We start from the raw sequence: 22,897 nt of genomic DNA, 5'->3' as shown, positions 1-22,897 counted from the left end.
TGAAAAACAAAAGGCCTAGAAAAAGTGATCAACCCTACAACAATTCAGAGGCTTAAAATGGTTTCCCAAGACTACAAAATTAAAATACAACATAAGCCAAATTCAGAAAATATGGTCAGAAACTCATATCACACACTTCATGGAGTTCTAAAGTGAGGATAAGATTGTCTCAAAGTGCTACTGAGCAAGTTATCATTGTTTTGTTTTGTTCCTTTATTCTTTCACCATATAAAAAGGAATCATGGTGAGATAAATTCTGCCATTGTACTTGTACCTCTACAAAACAGATCTTGGCAGCTGAGCAATTGTACCTCTAAGTTTATCTCTGAAATCAGACTTCAACAAACATACTAAACACACACCCATCAAGTTTCAGAAAAGCTAAGCTGCTAAAGTCATGTTTGCTGAAGTAATGTGTGTATATTATAGTTTATTTTTGTTGAAAGAGCAATTCAGAAATCTGCATATTCACCAATATGGTTTTAAAACAGCAAGATCCAAATGCTCCTCTTAAGTTTGAACATACTCGCATTCCAAACAGCGAATGCGCATTGAAAAGAGCCATAGCGGCACATAATTTATAACAAAATATACTGAATTATCTTAAGTCTTAAGCAATGTTGACTGAATTTAAAACTTGTTACAAAGAAATCCTTGAAGGTTAATAGAACAGATATTAAACAGGTACTCACATTAGAGTCCAGTTCTTCAGTAATTTATCTCCAAGGTCTGAGACTCACTGCACTTCAAAAATTAGTTGCAGCCCAAACACACTCTGCAGTAATGCTGAGACAGTTAGCATTTTTCCTGGCTTGACAAAAGATTAAGCCTGCTATTTGAATTAGGGAAGCATATGCAGATAATTAATAAGTTATTTTCTCACACATGCAGATAATAACTTTTTTTTTCTCATAGGTGGCATAATACTACTTACCAGCTTATTCAGAAAATAAGCAGAGAAACATATAGTGTGAATGATCGCATTGAGCAAAGCTCGAGTGAACATATCTGCCCAGTAGGATTTAGGAACTGTAAAGGGCACGGATCCTATGTACAATAAAATTTAACCTTTTTACCGCAAGAAATATGCCAAGACATATGTCGTTCATAGCTACCAAAGGTCAATTTTGGTACCACGGAAAAACAAAAGGCTAGTTCTGCATCATTAATTAACCAATCGTATCGATCACACAAGGAAAACAGGGGAATAAAATAGTAGAACCCACAAGTCAGAAAAAGCCCGACGTCGACGGGAAACAGCAAGGGGTCCCAAGAAGAGAAGCGGCTGGTTGCCCAACACCGATTTTTGAATGGGTAGCTTGTGCTCCTGCCAGATGACGACATTAGTGTGCAAATCAATCATGATTAAAATAAAAATGATTATATTCAAAATTCACTAAGAACAACCCAGAAATGATATCGCCAAATTCAGAAATATTCAGAGGAACGCTCGCTCTGGCATTTTTCATTCAGCCTTTTAATGATGATAGAAGAAACATGGTTTATAGTGCTGTTTCACAATGAATATCTGCTCAATCAAGAGGAAGCATTTCTCATTAGTTTTAGTACACATCATGTTTGGAGAGGCGATATACGTTTTTAGATGCTGAACTTCAACTGAAATAATGCATCGAGGGGTTAGAACTGCATTGAGTATATTATTTTTATTTTTTACCTATGCTGCAATCTAAACAGGCACCCCATTCTAAATAATCTGAAAACTCGACAATCTAAACAGGTTTCCCATTATGAAAATTATAAAAACTTGAAATTGCTTGTACCTTCAATTCAGGGAAGGAGGTTTTGCGAGCGCAAAACACCTGTTCATAGTGATATGGGAATCAGAAATGCTAGTCACCGGTATACCGTTTGGAGTCAGCCCCGGACGGGACAATTTCCCACGGATCAAACACACACCCTCACGGATCAGATACACACACTCGAGAAACATTGAGGGCCTATTTGGATTGCTACCATGCCAAATTTTTAGTAGTGCCAAATCTTAGATAAATTTTGGTCCTACCAATTTTTTGGTAGGATAAGATTATATTTGGTTTGGTACCAATATAAAGCCAACATGTGACTTCTAGTGAAGATTGTTCTAGATTGATGGCAAATCTAGCATGGGCATTACCAATAAATTGGTCTCAATCCAAACAAGCACATGTACTATTTAAACTACCAAAATATTGGTAAGGCTAAGTTTTGGTAGCAATCCAAAACGGCCCTGAGTCACTCCCAAACAGACACCTACAGCTCCCAAATCGTCACGAGCATGGCTGCGGCGGCGGAGCCGGCGGCGGTGGCGGAGTCGGCGGCGGGCGGAGCCGGCGGCGGAGCCTGCTTGCGGCTCCTCCTCTTCAGCGGCGCCGATGCGCACAAGGTCAGTAGTGCCAGAGAGGGAGAGTGGCGTGAGCGTGGTGGTGGCGGCTGTGGCGGCGGCGTCTACGGCGAAGCCGGTGGCGTCTGCGGCGGAGCCGGTGGCTGCTGCTGCGGCAGAGCCGGTGCGCACGATACCCCTTTCTCTCATTCCTCTTTTTTCATCGATTTCCTGATTTTGATTTAACATCTCTTCATTTTTGCATTTTCTAGGGTTTGTTGAATCACTAATTTGTGGATGGGGCTCATCATATCACATCCAAATTGAAATCAAAGTAAGTTAATACTCTCTCTCTTTTTTCTGTGTGTTTTTGTTCATTCACTGGGGGTGTTTGTAGCAGAGGTGAGGGATGTGTGTATGTGCTGAATCATATGATACTTGCAGCAAAATGTTCGAATTGGAATAGATCGCTTGAAATGCTTCTAGCTGTATATTGATGGGAAGGCAAATATTGCTTGGAGCAAGCAATTTTGCCGTTAACAAGTACACACTGTTTTGAAACAGAGAAATCTCCATTCAACTAGTAGGATTTTTTTTTGGGTGAACTGAAGTGTAAACAAAATCAGAGAAATCCGCATCAGTCGGTTGTTGGCTTCTAGTTCCGGGCACGCTTTGCTTGTCAATTGTTATCCTCTTTGTCATAGAGGGCAGTGCGTGGCGACAGAGATGGCAGATGCAGCTGAGTCATAGATGCAGATGATTTGGATTTTTTTTTCTGTTGATGTTTTGCATATCTTAGTGGCTACATGGGTGTTTTCTGTTTTAAAATGATTAGATACTTTTGTTCAATCGAGGATGAATCACCATTGAAATGATATTTTCTTTATCCGTTCACACATGTGCACAGAGTTGAAATGGCGTTGCCACCTGCTTCAAGCGAATCCGATTTCATGCATGTTTCAAAGAAGACAAGGTGCTCTCCAAGGTTGAACAACGGCTCAGCTTCACCCCACTTTGACAAATCTAACACTGCTCATTCTTGTCATCTATGCAGGACTACATGAAAGAATATCGTAGTGAGCTATGCAAAAGGTTGTTGTACCATCGCTTTAACGACTTACATCCAAAACGTCGTTTCTAAGCTTCAGAACCAATATGCTCATTCGGTTCAAGCAGTGTCGGATGTGTGCTTAGGCCATTTTTGTAGCTCCCTCCCTCCCTCTCCCCCAACCAACATATGTAACAAGTCAAGTTTCAGAATTGTGTATGTGGCTACTGTTTTTGTCTTGAACTGGAAGGTTGCAAGGGGCACAACAATCAAAGACATGAACTCTGTATGTGGCTACTGTTTTCATGTACATATATGTTGGTAAAGAAGTGGATTATATTGCGTAGACCTTTTCTGTGGACTATATATAGTTTGAGTACGTTGTACACAATGAAACCGAGTTCAGTATCATATGAAACCTGAGGAAATGATACTGAGGAGGATCATGATACCTCCCAGGGTTCACATGATCCTACTCAAGTATCATATGTGAAACCAGTAGGGAACCACTTTACAAGACATGATACTAGATAGGATCATGTGATACTTCACATGTATCAATCATAATGAAACTCATGTATCACATGATCCTACCTACCCATGTATCATGATAGATGATTTTCCTGGGTAGGATCATGTATGATACTTCACAGGTATCACACCATCCTACTAAAGTATCATATCTGAAACCTCACAGGGATCATGTTACCAGAGATGATACCCAAGTAGAATCATGTGTGATACCTGTAAAGTATCACACCATCCTACTAAGTATCATCTGTGAAACCCATAGGGATCATGTTAGAGGACATGATACCTAAGTAGGATCATGTTAGAGGACATGATACCTAAGTAGGTTCATGTTAGAAGACATGATACCTAAGTAGGATCATGTGTGATACCTCACATGTATCACACTTAATGATACTTTTTTTAGTAGGATCATGTGTGATAAGTATCACGCCATTAAGTAGCATTTGTGAAACCTATTGGGATCATGTTAGAAGACATGATACCTAAGTAGGATACATGATACCCAAGTAGGATTATGTTAAAAGACAAGATCCCTAAGTAGGATCATGTGTGGTACCTCACATGTATCACACTTAATGATATTTTTTTTAGTAGGATCATGTGTGATACCTGTAAAGTATCACACCATTAAGTACCATCTGTGAAACCCATAGGGATCATGTTAGAAGACATGATACCTAAGTAAGATCATATGTGATACCTCAAATGTATCACACTTAATGATACTTTTTTGAGGAGAACCATGTGATGCTACAGAGGTATCACATGATCCTACAAGATAACAAGAGTACCATGTGATCCTCAAGAGTATCACATGATCCTAATAGAGTATCATCTTTGAAAACCACAAGAATCATGTGCTACTTGTGTGAAAAATTTCAGCAATCACATAAGACGCCGGATTGCAGAGGAAATTGGCAGACAACGTGTGCGCCAATGGAATCAGTCGAGGAAACGAGCATGGAGGCACGCGATTCCGCGAATGAATCTTCGGGATGCGGAGGAGCTTGCGCCGGTGAGGAATCACGCACGGAGGCGCGCGATTCCGAGGAGGATTCGTCGGGTTGTGGAGGAGTTCGCGCCGACTCGGAATCGCGCGCGATTCCGAGGAGGATTCGTTGGGTTGCGGAGGAGCTCGCGCCGGCGAGGACGCGCGATTCCGAGGCTGATTCGTCGGGATGCGGAGGAGCTCGCGCCGGTGAGGAATCGCGATTCGTCGGGTTGCGGAGGAGCTCGCGCCGGCGAGGAATCGCACGCGGGAGCGCGATTCTGGAGGAGGATTCGTCGGGAGGATTCAGGCGGGGCAGCGAGCACTGGTACGATACGTTTCTATTCCTGTTTTTGTTGACGCACGCGCACGATATTGTGTTGGTTTCAGAATTATCCCTTTTTCGTCGGGATACCGGTATATAGCAGCCCTCTATGGGAATAGATAATTGGCGGCGGCCCCCTAGCCTGAGACGACGGCGAGACGGCCCTCTTGACAGCTGAGTCTTATACTCAAGCAATTCCTTACGCTGACAGATGAAACCAATTCAGGCAGAAAGCTTAAAAAATAAAATACTGATGACATCCCATATTTTAGTGGTGCAATTAATATAGTAAACATCATTATATTCATCAGAACTTGGACACAAATAATATACCATAATGATTGTTTTGGTCGTTGTATTTTGGTTGATTCTGGAAAATATTAAGAACCGTATGATGAAACGAGAGGAGGATTTATGTACCTTTGTGCGAATCAGAGATCCGTGGCTGTGTGGAGGCGGGTGACAGGGCGGGCGACGGTGTTCGGGTGGTGGAGATCAGGGGTGGCACGGAGGACGGGACGAGACAACCGAGGCGGGCGACGGTATTTGGCGGTGGAGATCAAGTGGAGATCGGAGCCGGCACGGAGATGGGCGTCACCGAGTCTAGCGACGCAGCTCTGGCGGTGGAGATCGGGGATCCGCAATGCCGGTGACAGTACTTTTTGTAAAATCTCCTCTGAGGAAGAAAATACTTTGAGCTATTATCTTCCTTAAGAAAACTAATCACATATAGCTTGACCTATAAACATCATATACATTAATGGCTACATATGTGTTTCTCATTTCTGTGTAAATTAATGACAGATAGTCAAATATTCAAGCTAGATCTATCCACTGATTCCTTCACATTATAACAATTAAAATATCCAAATTAAGAAATACCTGCTGGCGTGTTGCAACCTGCAGCTCGCTGATGTCCTGCAGGGAGGTCTGCTGGTGGCAATTACTTGAAAGATTGTGGGCGTACAGGAGCGGAAGAACCCTAAAAAGCCAGACATTCAGACAGGGTGCAGAAATTGAAGAGAAATAGACGAAATCAGGCTACCTACCTACGATGTTTTGAGCGGTGACGATGGTAGTAGAGCAGTAGCTCCTAGCACAAAGCAGGTCCTAATGTTGCCTAGATGCATGCGCTGCGGCCTTTGTCGGAGCTCCGACTGGAGAGGCCAAGGCCTTTCCCGAGCTGTTTGATGAACCAGCAAGCACAAGCACAAGCATCTCTTCTTTATGAGACTCGACAGATCCAACTGGTCCTACTGATAGTTGAGGGATAGCATTAACAACAAAGCATTCAATGAAAAATGCTATACAAGAAATCATGATATAAAATCACAGTATCAAATTTATTAGAGACAATACTATATGATCATAAAGAGTAGGCAGTTATGGATATTAGAATATACATAGTTCGAGATGGGCAGTACTATTTGATCAATTTGAGAAGAGGGATAATTAGTGATCCAGCATGTTGTACTTAAGCCCAGCATTTTTTTTCTAAAGCCCTTCAAAGCATAATCATGTATTAATCCCTTGAGACTTCACTTGATACTATCAAGTTTTTGGAAATCAAGTTGTGTAGATTAACTGAGGAGATAAAGTAATTAACCATGCGTTTATGCATAAGTGCGATTTAGCTTGCACAGAAACATACATCTTCCATGCCACAGTACCTATCTTTAGGGGTAGGAATGAAATGAAAAATTGAACACCACTTAGGTCCTACTGTAAATCAGTAAGATATAGTACAAACGTAGGCACCAAATGCGACGAGTTACATAATACAGAATCTGAAATACAAGAAAAGAGGATATCGAAACACAGTATTATTCCTTTTTGTTGAAAAATAATGTTCCGTAAAGGTCAAAGCAATCTGACACAATCATGGTACCCCTATAGTTACAAGCCCTTCCCGTCTATCTCTTATACATGCAAGCCATCGAGATGACACCATGAAAAGCTATTGGAAATGCCATACATGACAAGATATTGGAGGAAAAAGCTCTGATATGAAACATACTATTTATCAAACATACTTCCTTTAGCAAACAAGAATATGCCGATGACCATATAAAAAACAATACATTTCAAACTGCATCTTATATTTTTACACAAAGAATAGAGGAAGGAAGATTTAAAAAAAAGGGCCAAAAAAAACCCCACATTGATATTGAAGCACCATTCGAGATAGAAATTGAATATGTCACTATGCTGGAGGTAAAATTGAATCTGAGTTTTTGGTGGGATCTAGAACTCACTCTGTCATAGTAATTTCTTCAATCTACCTATGAGATGTATCATAAATAAAGAAAAATAATTTCATAATTGGAAAAGGAGATACCAGAAAGCTCATTTTCACACCTTCACACACTGCAGGATTCTAAAATGAAATTTCATCAGTTCTCCCAATTCTATTTGAATATTTGAAAATTTCAAGGATTTGGTTACACTCAGATTAGTATTTTGCATTACTGGTGGCAGATAAGACCACACTACCACAACCTGGCTAATGAATTTTTTCATAGGGAATCTGTGTGTAGGGACTGAATGAAACCCTGCGTGACATTGACATATAGTAATATTATCTACCATTTTTCTTCACCTGATGAAAATACTACTCACTGACAATGACTCATTTTGATTATTCAGTCACTCGAACTATCAATATAGTTTGCATATAAACGACAGGATAATAACACATGTTGTCTGCACGATAGATGGTTTTCACACACAGGGAGATCAAACTCACCTGTTGTCTGCACAGCTTATATGGTCTTTCACATACAGGGAAAATATGTGCAATGAGGTGCTGTTTTTGGATTAGAGCTGACAAACCTTTGCTAGCCTCCTGCTTGCTTGCTGTGCCCAGACTTCTCGTACCGCCGTGCTGATGAGGAGATGACTGACTGGGCTCTGTACTTGCAATTTCACACGTCATTCTGAAACAAGTGCTGGGAATCAAACAACGCACCAAGTTAACAGGAGCAATGGGATAAATAAATCGATGTCGTGATTGTCTGGGAGAGAGGGAGGAAGGAGTCCGTACCTGTAGGCTAGAACTGGGTCGCCCATTACCGGTAGGCAAAAGGGGATCGATTCTGGAGCTTGGTTCTAGGGTTTAGGGTCTCCCAACCGTCGACTTCGCTGCCGCTGGTGCTTGCTACTTCCTTCTAAAAGGTTTTTAGGAAGCATTATCACCTCTTGTCGAGGCCGCACGAATATATTGATCTCAGTTGGAAATAGCCTCCAACGTGGCTTACAATCAGGAAACAAAATCTGTTGTGATCCGGTTTTATCTCAACCAAATCAATCTCATTCATATCACATGCACCGGACTCCCTGCATATGCATGCATGCATATCTCTAAACTATCGCTACTTCTAACAGCCCCCCTCAATCATAACTTATCTAAGTTAAGATTGTGTCTAAAATCTCTAAGCTGTTAAACAGTAATTGGTTTAGTAAAACCATCTGCAACTTGATCTCCTGAAGCTATAAACTTTATCTCTAGTTGCTTCCTAGCAACTCTCTCTCTTACAAAATGATAATCAACTTCTATATGTTTTGTTCTAGCATGAAACACAGAATTGACTGACAAATATGTAGCTCTCAAATTATCACACCATAACCTTGCCATAGGAGGAACTTGAACTCCAATTTCTTTAAGAGTTTGAACCCACATTACCTCTGCTGTAGCATTTGCTACTGCTTTATACTCAGCCTCAGTACTTGACCTGGATACTGTAGCCTGTTTCCTAGCACTCCATGACACTAGATTTGATCCAAGAAATACTGCAAAAACCTCCTGTAGATCTTCTGTCATCTACAGATCCTGCCCAATCTGCATCAGAAAAAGCACTAACAAGAGTAGAAGAAGATCTGTTAATCTTTAGGCCAAGATCAACAGAGGACTTAACATATCTCAGTATCCTCTTAACTGCCATCCAATGTTGTAAAGTAGGAGCATGTAAAAACTGACAGACCTTATTTACTGCAAAAGAAATATCTGGTCTAGTCAAAGTCAAGTTCTGCAAAGCCCCAACAATACTCTTATATCTAGTGGCATCATGTTCTCCTAGTTCAGTACCATTATGAGCTGACAACTTCTCTGAGGTAGACATAGGTGTGGCAACAGGTTTACATCCTGACATACCTACCCTTTTTAACAGATCAGATGCATACTTTTCTTGGGTTAACAAAATACCATCGCTTACCTTGTTAACCTCTATACCCATAAAATAGTGCAGATCACCTAGATCTTTAAGGGCAAAATCTTGTTTTAAATCTCTTAGCAACGCTTCAGCTGCATCTTGAGTTGAACTAGCCACAATTATGTCATCCACATATATAAGGACAAAAATAGTCACACTCCCTTTACTATAGAAAAATAATGAAGTGTCAGCCTTTGATGACTTAAAACCAAGATCACATCATTTACTACTTAGTCTAGAATACCATGCCCGTAGTGCATGTTTCAGTCCATATAAAGCCTTGTCTAACTTGCAAACATAACTAGACTTACTCTTATTCTCATATCCAGGCGGTTATCTCATGTAAACCTCTTCTTCAAGCAAACCATGTTGAAAAGCATTCTGCACATCAAGTTGTCGAAGGCACCAACCCCTAGATATAGCAATAGACAAAATAGCTCTAATAGTAGCAGCCTTAACCACCGGACTAAAAGTATCCTCATAGTCAATACCATACCGCTGTTTAAAACCCTTTGCAACCAGCCGAGCTTTATATCTATCCAGGCTACCATCAGCTTTTCTTTTAATTTTATATACCCACTTACAATCAGTAACATTCCTACCATGTTGTGGTGGAACTAAATGCCAAGTTTTATTATGAATCAAGGCTGTAAATTCAGTATCCATGGCTTGTTTCCAATTAGAATCAGCTAAAGCTTCATTTAAACTCTGTGGCTCTTCACTAGAGGAAGCAAGAAAACTGTACCTCACTGTACCATCGGTATAGACTTTCTCCTTACGTATCCCCCTCTGCAGCCTAGTGGTAGGTCTAGTTTGCTGCTGTTGTACCTGCACAGAGTCATCAACCGACTGATTAGCAGTAACACTGCTACCTATTGCTGTACTGCTGCTACTGCGACTCGCAGACTTGCCACCACCACTGCCATTTGCAGGTTCGGCTGTGGTACTTCCAGCAGCAGTAGCACTGTTTTCATTTTCTGCGCCGTGTGTATTTGCTGCAGGTTCTGAACCACCTGCATTAGTACTATTTTCAGCTGAACCACTTGCATTAGCCTGTGTTTAGATTCAAAGTTTGGATCCAAACTCTAGTCTTTTTCCATCACATCAACCTGTCATACACACATAACTTTTCAGTCACATCATCTCCAATTTCAACCAAAATCCAAACTTTGCGCTGAACTAAACACAGCCTTAGTACTATTTTCAGCATCAGAAGCAACAGAGAAATCATTGCCACCATCATCAGGATTTTCTGTATCATGTGCAGCATATGAATTTTGCTCTCCTTCTTCTCCCTGTTCAGATACTTGCTCATCAAAAATATTAGACTCAACAGGAGGACTATTAAACATATAACCATTTTCTTGTATACCCCTACTAGCAACTTCAGGATTCAACAGTGTTGAGGGCAAGAGTAAAATTTCAGATTTGAGCCTAACTCCAGCATTGGAGTGGAGATTAGAGAAAGGAAAAATATTTTCATAAAAAACAACATCTCTAGAAATATAAACTCTGCCAGTTGCAACATCTAGACACTTGAATCCTTTATGAATATTGCTATAGCCAAGAAACACACATTGCTTGGAGCGAAACTGAAGTTTGCGAGTGTTGTAGGGTCTAAGATTAGGCCAACAAGCACATCCAAAAGTTCTCAAAGAGGAGTAATTTGGTTTTTGATGCAAGAGACGCTCTAAAGGCGTGGAGTATTGTATAACTTTGCTAGGTGTGCGATTGATGAGATATGTAGCTGCAAGAAAAGCCTCATCCCAAAATTTAAGAGGCATAGAAGCGTGAGCAAGTAAAGAAAGCCCAACTTCCACAATGTGTCTATGTTTACGTTCTGCGGAGCCATTTTGTTGGTGAGCATGGGGACATGAGACATGATGAGTAATTCCTATCTTAGTAAAAAAGGAATGAAGTTTTTCATATTCTCCCCCCCAGTCAGATTGCATAGCAATAATTTTGCGATTAAACATCCTCTCAACAAGTTGTTGGAACTCATGAAACTTATGAATAACCTCAGATTTTTTCTTAAGCAAATAGATCCAAGTAAACTTGCTGAAATCATCTATGAAACTGACATAATATTTTCTGCCACCAACAGAGTCAGGGGCAGGACCCCAAACATCAGAAAACACAAGCTCTAAAGGATTATTGGACACACTGAAAGACTTAGGATAGGGGAGTTGATGACTCTTACCCCTTTGACAAGCATCACACACACCTAATTCATTAATATCTCCTAAACATGGGAGATTATTATTGTTCACAACTTTTTGAACGATAGACAAAGATGGATGACCCAAACGACTATGCCACTTCGAAATAGTGGGTTTGATGGCTCCAAAAACTTGCTTGGATGAAGATAGCGACGACTGTGGAATGGGATAGAGACCATTGCGGCAAGGCCCTCTAAGAAGAAGATTCCTCGTGACCTGATCCTTAATGGCAAAGAAACGAGAGTGAACTTCAACAAAGGCATGATTATCAAGGGCTAAACGACGTGCAGAAAGGAGATTTTTCTTGGCCTTAGGAACATGTAAAATATTCTTAAGATATAAATTGCGAGTAGGGGTATGAATAACGGAATGGCCAATATGTTTAATGTCCATACCTGCACCACTTGCCATGTAGATTTGATCCTTCCCATTGTACTTCTCCCGGGTCGTCAATTTGTCCAACTCTCTAGTTATGTGATCCGTAGCTCCGGTGTCAACATACCAATTTGTGTCCACACCATAGGAGGCTGCAGCTGCCATCTTATTATCAGAAACAAAGTTCTCATCATACCTATACAAACAGTCAGCGACGACGTGCCCCGTTTTTCCACAGAGCTGACAAACAGGGCGCGGTTTGCCGCCACGGCCTCCATTGTTGTTGCCGCGACCACCACCACGCCCGCCATTGTTGCTGTTGCCGCGCCCACCATTGTTGCCGCTGTGTCCGCCGCGGTTGAAGGGGGTGTAGCCGCCCCTTCCACCACCACATTTGGCGCTGTTGGCGGAGGACTGATGCGCTGCTGCATGGCGAAGTTTCTGCCTTGATTCGAAGCTCAGAAGTTGAGAGTAGAACTCGGAGAAGGAAACTGCATCTGGTCTCCCGACGAGGGAAGACACCACTGGTTCCCAATCATCATCAAGACCGGCAAGGATGTAGGACATCAATTCCTCATCATCCATTGGCTTGCCGGCGGACGTCATCTCGTCGGCGAGGATCTTCATTTTGTTGATGTAGTCCGAGACGCTGAGATCGACCTTCTGGGTCGTCGCTAGCGCCAGGCGCGTGTTCAGAGACCGCGCACGCGACTGGGAGGACAGCATCTCGTTGATTGCCTTCCAAACTTGAGCCGCAGTTTCCATGTGGATGACTTGAGTCAAAATTTCCTTGGATAGGGTTGAGAGAAGAAACCCCAACACCTGCTGATCTGCCGCAATCCAGGTTTCAAATGCCGGATTGGATTTCTTGACAGTGGCTTCTCCTTCCTTGGCGTCAATCACAGCCGACGGGGCTTGTGTTGCACCTGTGAGGTAACCTTCCAAACGCGCACCGCGGATCACCGGGAGGATTTGCCCTTTCCATAAAAGGAAATTCGTCCTGGTTAGCTTCTTAGGGACGGCATGGCCAGAGAAGGGATTGCCGGCGCTGATGGAGGAACTCGCCATAACAGATGCGATCTGATTCTGGCGATTTCGGGCTCTGATACCATAAAAGGTTTTTAGGAAGCGTTATCACCTCTTGTCGAGGCCGCACGAATATATTGATCTCAGTTGGAAATAGCCTCCAACGTGGCTTACAATCAGGAAACAAAATCTGTTGTGATCCGGTTTTATCTCAACCAAATCAATCTCATTCATATCACATGCACCGGACTCCCTGCATATGCATGCATGCATATCTCTGAACTATCACTACTTCTAACACCTTCTTCCTTTCAACACCAGGGTGATGAGGCACAAGGAAGAGGCAGAGCAGCGAGAAGCCACGGCGGTCTGGCACCGGGTGAGAGGAAGGGGAGGAGATCCCGTCGTGATCCAGGGTGAGGTGGGGGCGATGCGGTCGGTGGGGAGGGGCGGCGTCGGTCTGGAGGCGATCAGCGGGGAGGGGTGCCGGTGGCGAAGGCTGGGCGTCGGAATCGACGGCAGCAGCGGCTGCGCTGCGGTTGGCGTGGGAGGGATGGAGCAAACAACGGCGGCGCTTGAGATGGCAGGGGCGAGGGGAGGCGGAATCAGCTCGTGACGTCTGACTTCAGCCCTCACGACGGCAGAGAGCAGTCGAGCAGATCCATCCGTCCACCTAGAAAGCGCACAACCGCGTCGTGAGTCTGGGCTAAGGCCGGCCCAACAAGCCTCGTCCCCCAGCGCCGTCTGTCTCGCTCCTATCCTTTTTAGGAAAAAGTATATTTAACCCCCTTAACCATCCCTTAGGCCCTTCACAGTGCTCCTAGGTAGAGCGTTGCCTTGTTGTGCTAGCTAGGAATTTCGCCGACGTGTCGCGTAGCACCACGTCCTTGTTGAGCCGCTCGCTCCCAAGCAAGGAAACGCGATTCCTCGCTCGCGCGAGGCAGAGGGAACGCCTAGAGCTCGCGCTGTGGAGGGCGTGCCTCCAACTCGTCGTCCCCTCGCGCCCTCTCCAGCGTCGACCTCGTTGCCGTCTCCCGCTCCGCGTCACTGACCTCGATGTCGCCGGGGAGCTCGTCGCTGCGCCGCTTCGATCCGTGCCGCCGCCACCGTCCTCGTCGGAGAAGCTCGCCGGCTCGATGGGGAAAGCGCGGAGAAGGAGAGGAGCTCGAGGTCGATGCCGCGTCCGACCTCGCCGTCGTCGCCTTGATCCAGTGGGCCTAGGCCGGATCTGGCCGCTCAGCCCAGCGTCGTCGCCGTCGCCGCTCGGGCCGCCGCTCCACCCGGCTTTGAGAGGAAGACAAGGTCGCGTGGCTCCGGTCGACGACGACCGTGCCGCCGCTCGTCGTCCGCGAGGAAGACGAGGTCGCGCGGCGACCTCCGCGAGGAAGACCCCACCGAGAGCCCGTTGCTGCGGAGCGGGGTAGGGGGAGGGAGGCGCCGGCGTCTGTGGCCTCCGGCCCCAACGATGAGAGGCGCCGCCACGCCGGCGTCCATGCCTTCTTGCCCGCCGTCCTCGCCCCGGGGCTTCCCGTCCGCCGCGTCCCCGGCATCGTTCGGCGCCACTGCCACCCTCGCCGGCTTCTTCCGCTTCGGGATTAGGGGAGTCGGCGCCGGCGGAGGGAGGAGGGGACAGCCGGCGCCACTCGGCCCCGAGGACGCCGCCGCCACAGGACCCGCTACCTCGCCATGCGCGCAGCCGTCCCACCGTCGAGGTCACTGCCGTCCGGCCCGACAAGGAGAGGAGGGGGCGGGCGGTTCGCCGTCGTGCGCCGCCGTGGAGCCGAGTGAGGGAGGGCCTCGTCGTCGTCCACGCTCTCCGCTCCGCGTCGCCGACCTCGGTGTCGCCGGGGAGCTCGTTGCCACGCCGCTTCGGTCCGCGCCGCCGCCACTGTCCTCGTCGGAGAAGCTCACCGGAGGTTGAGGCCGCGTCCGAGCTCGCCGGCGTCTGTGCCTTCTTGCCCGCCGTCCTCGCCCTTGCCGCTTGCCGTCCTGGTCAGTGGCATGCGAGAAGAATGGATAGAGATAGAGAGGGAGAGATGAATGTGAAAAGAGAGATGGTGGGACCTACTAACATGGGTGGGACCCACAAACATGTATTGTGCACTGTGAAGTGTGGTTCTTTACGGCATGTGTGTTACCCGCACTGCTATTGGCCTTAGGGGAAGATGGTGGCCTGGCCCCTGAGTCCGGGAAAAGAGATACTAATGAGGTCAGGTTGCTCAGCAAATCAACTTGCTGGAACACTCTTCCCAACTCGGTAGTAATATGAGCCCTTTGAGGAGAAGTGAAGATGGCGTGATTGCAACAAACAACTCTAATGCACAATCGGCGCTCTCCTTTGAGGAGAGTGACCGGGCACAATGAAAATACTAGCATGGAACTGCGGCGGGCAGTGCGAGCGCTTCTGGATTTACAGAGGCGTGAGAGACCCGATGTGTTGTTCCTGTCTGAAACACATTTGGGAACAGCTAAGGCAGAAATTTTGACCATCTCAGCATTTTCGAGAGTGACGGGCCAAGTGGTGGACTGCTTATGTTATGTGCAAGATGTCTCTGAATATTTCATTGATGTAATTGTTGATGATGGAAGGGAATGGAGACTTACTGGAATTTATGGTGAGTCGCGTTGGGAGCACAAAGGCAAAACATGGGAGGCCTTGAGATATCTTCATGGGATGATGGATAGGCCATGGATGGAGTTAGGAGATTTCAATGAGATTCTTTTCCATCATGAGAAGGAGGGAGGGAGACCGAGAGAACAACGTCTTTTGCAAGCTTTTAGTGATTCTTTGGCTGATTGTGCTCTCTCGGATATGGGCTATAGTGGTGACATTTTTACTTGGCAAAGGGGGAGAATAAGAGAAAGGCTTGATCGAGGTGTCTCAAACGCGCAGTGGAATGCTCTTTTCCCTACTGCACGACTGGAGAATGGTGGTATGCTCAATTCGGACCATAGTCCGCTGATTGTTGAAACTGTTGTGCGGGCAGATTCTGATGCCAATACAAGGCGAGGTCCTAAATGCTTCGAAGCACGTTGGCTCAAGGAAGAGACGGTAGTGCTGCGGCCAGAGGAGATGTGCCAAATTTCTCGCAAAAAACCAAGCAAGTACATGAAGAGCTCCACGTCTGGGATAAAAAGGTGTTGAAGGGACCTGTTAATCAAATAAAAAAGCTGCAAAAAAAACTTGAAGAGATTAGAAGGGGCCCCTCACTGATGATAGCATCGCTGCCCAAAAGGAGTTGTTGATCCGCCTGGAACTCCTAATGGAGCAGGAGGAACTGATTTGGTTACAGCGCGCCCGTGCAAATTGGCTAAAGCATGTTGACCGAAATACCAAATTTTTTCAACAATTTGCCTCTAGTCGAAGGAAAAGAAACATGATTACTGGGTTGGTTGATGAACAGGGGGTGAGACAAGAGAATAGCGACACTATGTGTTCTATGGTGCAAAATTATTTTTCCCATCTGTTTCAGTCTGAAATGCAGGAGCTTGATGAATCAGTTTTGGATTCAGTTAAGGTCAAGGTCACGCCTGAAATGAATCGGAGCCTTTTAGCTCCATTTACAGCTGAAGAGGTCAAAAAGGCACTTTTTGATATTGGAGATCTGAAAGCTCCCGGGCCAGACGGTTTGCACGCCATTTTCTTTAAACGGTTTTGGTCAATGCTAGGAGATGATCTGATAAAGGAAGTTTTAACAGCGGTAAATACTGCAACAATTCCTGAGGGCTGGAATGATACCACTATTATTATGATACCAAAGGTGTCTAACCCAGATATGGTGGCTCAATTCCGCCCTATCAGTCTTTGCAATGTGGTGTATAAAGTTATTTCAAAAATGCTCTCTCGCAGGATGAAGAGCATCCTTCCTGAGGTTATAAGTGATCAGTGCTTTTGTTCCAGGTAGATTAATTACAGATAATATTCTGATTGCGTATGAATGTATTCATACTATCAAGAGGAAACAAGGGAAAAGGGGGTTATGTGCGATTAAATTGGATGTGCATAAGGCGTATGACAGAGTTGAATGGGTTTTCTTGGAAAAGATTATGTTAAAATTGGGTTTTGATGATAGGTGGGTGTCTCTTATTATGTCCTGTGTGACTTCTGTAAGATATACTGCTCGGTTTAATTCAATGGAAACAGAAACTTTTACACCTACAAGAGGAATCAGGCAAGGGGATCCCCTATCCCCTTACCTATTTCTCTTTGTTGCAGAAGGCCTATCAAGTATGATCCAACAAGTGGAGGAGAATGGAGCATTGGAAGGGATTAGAGTATGCAGAGATGCCCCAATGGTTTCCCATCTTTCATTTGCTGATGACTCCTTAATTCTTATGCATGCTGATAAAAAGAATGCGGACTGCCTGAGGAACTTATTAGACAGATATTGCAGAACTCAGGTCAATTCTTAAGTGCAAGCAAATCTAGTATTTTCTTCTCTAGGAATACAAAGCCGGATATGAAGTTGGAGGTATGTGAATCTTTGAATATTATGACTGAGTCTCTCAATGATAAATACTTGGGTCTGCCTTCTTTAGTGGGAGCAGATAGAAGCGATTGTTTTCGACATCTTATTGATAGAATTGTTCAGAGAGTTAGTGGATGGAAGGAGAAATTGTTAAGCATGGGTGGTAAGGAGGTTTTAATCAAATCCATTGCCCAAGCCGTGCCAACTTATGCGATGATGGTGTTTAAAATCCCCAAAAAAATCTGCAAAGGGATGACAGATGCTATATCACATTATTGGTGGGGTGACGACGATGAAAAAAGAAGGATTCATTGGCAAGCTTGGTGGAAACTCTGTGTACCGAAGGGTAAAGGTGGCATGGGTTTTAGGGACTTCCACAGTTTCAATTTGGCTTTGCTCGCAAAACAAGTTTGGAGACTCTTATGTGAGCTAAATTCTCTCTGCGCAAGGATTTTGAGAGCAAAATACTACCCTGATGGGAAATTGCTCCAGGCCAAGATGAGAAGTGGGAGCTCATTTACATGGCAAAGTGTGTTAGCCGGCTTAGATTGCTTCAAAAAGGGATTTATATGGCGAGTGGGAGATGGCACACAGATAAATATTTGGGACGATAACTGGATCCCAAGCAGCCCCAACATGAAAGTATTGACTCCGAGAGGTAATATTCTAGTTATTAATCCAGTTGATGGTCGATGGGATGAAGCTTTGATAAGATCACTTTTCTGGTCTGTGGATGCGAACCGAATCCTCCAAATCCCGATTGCTCCTCAGCGGGAGGATCTGATCGCTTGGCACCTCAACCGAAACGGTTTGTTCTCAGTCAAATCTGCCTATCACTGTCAATGGAGTCACAGCTTTAGGAGCTTTATCCAGCAACCCGGGGCAACTGCCCCCCCTGGCAGCATCAGTATGGAGACAGCTTTGGAGGCTATCGATACCGAGCAAAATCAAAATTTTTGGATGGCGCGTGCTTCATGGTTGCATTCCTTGCTTCGTTACGTTGGCAAACAAGCATATTATGTGCAAAACAGAAGCTGAGGACGTGAGACATGCTTTGTTTGCCTGCTCTCGTGCTAGACAGGTTTGGAGCTCTCTTGGGATTGAGCAGGAGATTGAAGCGCTTCGTGCTTCAAGAAGCCATCAGAATGGGAGGGAGAGCTATGCATTGGAACAATATTGGTCTAGCGGACATTATCTTGACAGGGTGCTGGTATATATGGTGGCAACGGAGACAGAGTGTTCATGGAGAGGAAATTCAGTCACCACCACGATCGGCGTTGTCCATCGTAGCAATCACAACAAATTATAAACTGGTGTCAAAGAAAACCACTGAGATTAACAAGAGGTGGAGGAAACCTCCTGAAGGATCAATGTCGACGCGGGCTTTGATGAAACTAAAGGAGCTGGTAGCACGGGAGCGGTCATTAGAGACTCTGCGGGTGGGTTTATTGCTGCTTCACATAGTTATATTCCTCATGTGGTGGATGCAACCATGGCTGAAGCAGCAGCTTTAAGAGATGGATTATTATTGGCACAACAAATCGGTTGTAGTCGTGTGGAATTCCAATCGGATTGCATGGAAGTCGTCACAACAATGCAAGAGGGAGGTTTTTCTGCCACGGCAGCAGTTGCGATTTATGATGAATGCTCCCAGTACTAGAAAGATTTTCTTTCTATCTCCATTAGTCATTGTATTAGAGATAGTAATGTTGTGGCTCATGAGCTAGCTAGGCAAGCTTTGATAGGCAAAAATTCTTTTGTTTGGATAGATGATCCCCCTGCCTTCATTCCGCAACTTCTTGTTAATGATGTAACTATATTCTCGAATGAATAAAGCTAGCTGTGAGAATTTAAAAAAAAAACTACAATACGAGTATGATTCATGACCTCCAACCACAAAACCGGATATATTGACTCCTCCAACTATCAAAACCGGTGCAACATGTATCCCAGGTGGTTTTGGAAGTGGTTTTGGCTTACGTGGTGCTTACGTGGCAGTGTTGACCCGGTCTCCGTCCTACGTGTCGTTGACATGTCACTTATGTGGCATTTTAGAATAAAAAACAAAAACAAAAATACGTGGGACCAACATGTAATCCACACTAAAAAAAATAGTGGGACCCACCGACATGTGGGCCCCACATGTCATCATCTTCATCCTTTCTCCTTCCTCTCCCCTCTTCTCTCTCCTTTTCCCCTTCATCTTCCTCTTTCTGCGGCCTCCTCGCTCCCCTCGCTCTCCTTTCTCTTGGCCCAAGCGCGCCGCCGCCCACCGCCTGCGCCGCACCGTTTGTTCATCTCTATATATTCCTGTAATTTCTAAAGAAAAAGCTGGATATGAAAAGAAGGATATTCATATTGATGGTATTAGGCAGGGGTAAGTCTCGAACCAAGACCGACTAGCCCACCAACTTGTGGTGCTAGCCGGTAAGACTCCTGGTCTTTCTGACCATTTATGTTAAGCTTTCTAATCATAGGCCAGAAACAGCTTATATGTCAGTTTATCCTTTATAGTATGGCACGTCAAAAGTTAGCTTGGATACTTGGAGTCTTACTTTATCTTATTTTTACCTTCCTTTTTTCCTTCTACCAAACTTTAATGCTGTATGGAATACAAATACATAAGATAGTTTAGACAAGCATAATATGTTGAAATTAGTCCTGCATGTATGTATTTGCACAGAGCATCATGAGTATTAATTTAGTTATATAATGATTTCTCAGAGAGAAACGGGTTAACAGATCTTACAAGAATCAAAGAATAGCTACTCGGTCATCTGTGACAACCTTAAGAAAGTGTACCATGGAAAAGATGGGAATGCAAAAAAAATTGCTGTCAGAGGGCTATCTCTTTCTATGCCACGTGGGCAATGTTTTGGTGTTCTTGGACCAAATGGCGCAGGAAAAACCACTCTCATTAACATGGTAAGTATGATTTAATTTTAGATCTTAATAATAAAAGAAATAAATAATATATTTAGATAACCATAAATCTCTAGTATGTAAACCATTTTTTGCACAATTCCTCTTCCCAAGTACAGGCCACTTTCAAGGCCAGGAACAGGCATATACATTTCTAAAAATCTGAAACATGTCTAGGTAGTAAGAAATGATCCACATTTTCTGTTTATCACAAATGATCCCTATATAGATCACTTACAAATATAACTGATGTTTCATTTGGTCACATGACATTATTGGATTTAAGGGGGTTAATTCTTATCCTGACAACAGTTGACTGGATTTACTAAACCTACGTCTGGCACGGCGTACATTGAAGGAATGGACATACAATTCGAGATGAACAAGATTTATGCAGGAATCGGTGTTTGTCCACAGCACGAGTAATCTAAGCTCACTCTGATGTTTCTGAATTACAGTTTTGTTTAGTTTAGGACAGCCTTTAAATCAATTTAGTATTGGTGAACTTTAATTAACTTTTCCCCTTCTTTTTTTTTCTTGTTGCAGCTTGCTATGGGAAACACTGAATGGTCGTGAGCATTTGTTGTTCTATGGTAGACTTAAGAATTTGCAGGGTGCACCATTATCTCAGGTAATATGTGACCATTTGATAAATAATCGTACTATCTCTGTATTTAAATATATAATTTTATTGATTTTATCCAGTCTTAGTGCAAAACTTTAGCTACTATTTTTCTATTAGAATATAACGATAATATCTAACAAAATTATAATATTGTAAAAGCAATAATAAGTAAAATTCTACCCATATGATTTTTACGTTTTCAAACTAAATATCTTGAGAGCTATTGATAGTCAAAGTTTTAAAAGTTTGACCCAATAAAGTCAATAATGTCGGAGGAAGTAATATATGGTGATTTCTTTTCCATGGATGAACATGATGGATTCGACTTCAAACACTATTTACAAGTGAAAGATGAACTTATCATCTGCATATAAGATCCAAGACACATTATCCTCCAAGGCACTTTAGCACAGATTATTATAATACTAGTTCAACAAACATTTTCCCAGTGGTTATTCTGTTCTTATGTGATTATGATTTCACGAGAAATTATTATAAATACAAGTTCTGAAGCAATCATCTAAGATCTCCTATTTCTTATTTTTTTAGGCCATTGAGAAATCTTTGAAAAATGTGCGCCTGTTTGCTGGTGGCATTGCCGATAAGCTTGTAAGCAAATACAGTGGTGGCATGAAACGTCGTCTCAGCGTTGCAATCTCTCTAATTGGTGACCCTAAGGTACAATTCATATATGTCAAATTCAGGGAAATTTTGAACATTCTTGCATGTATAAATCATGCATTTTGAACATTCTGCAGGTAGTTTATATGGATGAACCAAGCTCAGGGTTGGACCCAGCATCAAGGAAAGACTTATGGAATGCTGTCAAGTCTGCCAAGCAGGACAGGGCCATAATTCTCACAAGTACTGCACTTTGCTTTCAACTCTGATACAACAGTATAACCTTAGTCCAGTTAATCACCATGGAAATCTTTTGCACCACATCATATTATCACATCATACTTTCACCTATTCCAGCGCATTCGATGGAAGAAGCTGAATTTCTATGCGATCGGATAGGAATTATCGCAAACGGTAGCTTGCAATGCATCGGGAACTCTAAAGAGGTACATCTACACATGTAAACTGATCACATTTTTCATATGTGGCCATTGATTCCAAATGCTAACTTAGTAACTTGAACCCCCATAATCTTGCCTTTTCAGCTGAAAGCAAAATATGGAGGCTCATATGTCCTCACAGTAACAACCGCGACGGGCGAGGCGGAGGAGGAGATGAGGAGACTGGTCCAGTCCATCTCCCCTACCATGAACATTGTGTACCACATCTCCGGGACGCAGAAGTTCGAGATGGCGAAGCCCATGGAGCATGCAAAGCGCAGGATGAACGTTCTTGCCTGGGGCTTGGCTGACACAACGAACGCTGGAGGATGTCTTCATCAGAGTTGCCAGGGAGAGTGACAATACATCATCCTCGTGGCCTGATCAGTAACCATAAAGAATTGTTCATCTCTTGGTTGGGGAACTTCTTGTTTTTTTAACGAACCAGACAACCAGTACTAAATGTCCCAATTTCATTGAATAAAGTAGGAGTAAAAATTTTGTATAAGTAAAAACGAGAACCGCACTAAAAGTAAAACCAAGGATGAGCTATGAGCAGGGGTGGAAAAATGTAATGGCTGGGTTCAAAAAGAGTTAGACTGAAATTTAGGACTCCCTCCGTCCCAAAATATAATAACTTTTAGGTAGATGGGACATATCGTAGTACTATAACATATTCCATCCATCTAAAAATTGCTATATTTTGGGACGGAGGGAGTACATTTTTTAGCTAAAAATATTTAAAGGCTGAAGTGGGTTGTGAAAGGACCCATTAAT

The 22,897-nt window shown here is 43.7% G+C and overlaps 2 protein-coding genes, 1 long non-coding RNA gene, 1 other non-coding gene and 1 pseudogene across 6 annotated transcripts; 2 read left to right on the top strand and 3 right to left on the bottom strand.

Annotated features, from left to right (window-relative positions):
• Positions 1-966: 966 nt before the first annotated feature.
• LOC112937896 (uncharacterized) lies at positions 967-8,101 on the bottom strand. The gene is made up of 5 exons (XR_003240743.2): positions 8,048-8,101; positions 6,265-6,471; positions 6,098-6,197; positions 5,636-5,891; positions 967-1,327 (listed from the first exon to the last, which is right to left on the bottom strand). It is a non-coding gene; the product is annotated as an uncharacterized lncRNA (long non-coding RNA).
• Positions 2,192-3,714, top strand: LOC112937895 (uncharacterized). 3 transcript variants are annotated; one of them, XR_003240741.2, is made up of 4 exons: positions 2,192-2,504; positions 2,593-2,654; positions 3,228-3,293; positions 3,375-3,714. XR_003240741.2 is itself a non-coding variant. In XM_026023068.2 (3 exons), exons 1-3 carry the CDS (start codon positions 2,276-2,278, stop codon positions 3,231-3,233), a joined length of 297 nt encoding a protein of 98 aa, XP_025878853.1. In that variant the 5' UTR covers positions 2,192-2,275; the 3' UTR covers positions 3,234-3,714. The 3 variants fall into 3 exon arrangements, 1 of the variants encoding a protein (XP_025878853.1); XR_003240742.2 differs by having other exon boundaries at positions 3,228-3,305; XM_026023068.2 differs by having other exon boundaries at positions 3,228-3,714.
• Positions 8,102-8,390: 289 nt separating the features above from the next.
• On the bottom strand, positions 8,391-9,642 carry LOC112937839 (uncharacterized mitochondrial protein AtMg00810-like; annotated as a pseudogene).
• Positions 9,643-12,466: 2,824 nt separating this feature from the next.
• On the bottom strand, positions 12,467-12,605 carry LOC112938015 (small nucleolar RNA Z247). The gene has a single exon (XR_003241063.1). It is a non-coding gene; the product is annotated as a small nucleolar RNA Z247 (small nucleolar RNA).
• Positions 12,606-20,198: 7,593 nt separating this feature from the next.
• LOC107276389 (ABC transporter A family member 7) lies at positions 20,199-22,697 on the top strand. Its single transcript, XM_066308051.1, has 7 exons — positions 20,199-20,437; positions 20,747-20,856; positions 20,981-21,065; positions 21,609-21,737; positions 21,818-21,923; positions 22,038-22,126; positions 22,226-22,697. Exons 1-7 carry the CDS (start codon positions 20,369-20,371, stop codon positions 22,478-22,480), a joined length of 843 nt encoding a protein of 280 aa, XP_066164148.1. The 5' UTR covers positions 20,199-20,368; the 3' UTR covers positions 22,481-22,697.
• The last annotated feature ends 200 nt before the right edge of the window (positions 22,698-22,897 follow it).

The sequence above is a fragment of the Oryza sativa genome, chromosome 2, assembly GCF_034140825.1.
Source record: "Oryza sativa Japonica Group chromosome 2, ASM3414082v1".
Taxonomy (NCBI): Eukaryota; Viridiplantae; Streptophyta; class Magnoliopsida; order Poales; family Poaceae; genus Oryza; species Oryza sativa.
This window is presented reverse-complemented; position numbering and strand designations above follow the sequence as displayed.